Source organism: Calidris pugnax, unplaced genomic scaffold (assembly GCF_001431845.1).
Source record: "Calidris pugnax isolate Ruff unplaced genomic scaffold, ASM143184v1 scaffold77, whole genome shotgun sequence".
Lineage (NCBI taxonomy): Eukaryota > Metazoa > Chordata > Aves > Charadriiformes > Scolopacidae > Calidris > Calidris pugnax.
This window is the reverse complement of record NW_015090788.1, coordinates 25,485-26,732: the sequence shown is the minus strand read 5'-3', so window position 1 is coordinate 26,732 and position 1,248 is coordinate 25,485. Positions and strand designations below refer to the sequence as shown.

The window sequence follows — 1,248 nt, the reverse complement described above, 5'->3', positions numbered from 1 at the left end:
GGGACACCCCCCCTCTCGTATCCCTGTGGCACCCACATCGGGACCCCCAGGAAGCAAGGAGAGGACCCAGGTGTCAGGGAGGGGACCCAGGTGTTCAGGGAGTGAACCCCAGCATTTGGGGGGGGACAGAGCATTTTTGGGGGACCCAGGCATCCAGGGGGGACCCCAGCATTTTGGGGGGACACCCAGGCATCCGACCCACCTTCGGGGTCCCCTCTCTCCCTCGCCGTGGGGCTCCTCCCCCTCCCCCTGCATGTCGGGGACGGCGGCCACCAGGTCCTTCAGGAAATCAAATTGCTGCTCCAGCTCGATGCACTGCTTCCTGGGGAGGGGGAAAAGGGGCGGGGCCTCAACAGACCACGCCCATCTGCCACACCCACCCATAAACTGAAGCTCTGTTTTGTTCCACTGGAAGGAGAAACTCAACAGCTTCACGTGGGCCACCAGGGATGGGGCCAGTGGCTCTGGAGCATGAGACGCCCACAGCAGAGGCAACGCGCCCACCACGCGCCAAAGGCTGGAGCAACCAGAGCCGTTGGTAGCACTCGAAGGAAGGGGCTGGCTTGCCATTAGCTGCTAAGCCACCTTGGACTGTGGCAACACTCAGCACTGCAGGAAGAGGTATGTGTGTGTTTATATAATAAATAAGATGTACACACACGTGTATGTAGACAGACATAAACCAAATGGCTATTAAGTATTACAATTAAATATAATCACTCAACATATCCCCACCCCCACAGGGCACCCAGGTGTTTGGGGGGCCCCTCCCCACCCCCAAAGGGCACCCAGGTGTTTGGGGGGATCCTTACCCCGCCCCCAAAGGGCACCCAGGTGTTTGGGGGGGCCCTTCCCCACCCCCAAAGGGGACCCAGGTGTTTGGGGGGGCCCTTCCCCACCCCCAAAGAGCACCCACGTGTTTGGGGGGACCCTTCCCCACCCCCAAAGGGCACCCAGGTGTTTGGGGGGATCCTTACCCCGCCCCCAAAGGGCACCCATGTGTTTGGGGGGGCCCCTCCCCCCCCCCAAAGGGCACCCAGATGTTTGGGGGACCCTTCCCACCCCCAAAGGGGAACCACATGTTTGGGGGGACCCTTCCCCATCCCCAAAGGGCACCCACGAGTTTGGGGGGATCCTTACCCCCCTCCAAAGGGTACCCACGTGTTTGGGGGACCCTCCCCACCCCCAAAGGGCACCCAGGCATCTGGGGGGACCCTCCCCCCCCCCCAAAGGGCACCCACGCGTTTG

The 1,248-nt window shown here is 62.2% G+C and overlaps 1 protein-coding gene across 1 annotated transcript in view; it reads right to left on the bottom strand.

Moving 5' to 3' along the window:
- LOC106902766 (transcription factor p65-like) overlaps window positions 1-1,248 on the bottom strand; it is a 22,154-nt gene that overhangs the window by 873 nt on the left and 20,033 nt on the right. Inside the window, exon 5 of the mRNA XM_014966554.1 lies at window positions 203-322. Within this exon, the coding sequence (XP_014822040.1) occupies window positions 203-322 (120 nt within the window). The remainder of the gene's footprint in view (window positions 1-202; window positions 323-1,248) is intronic.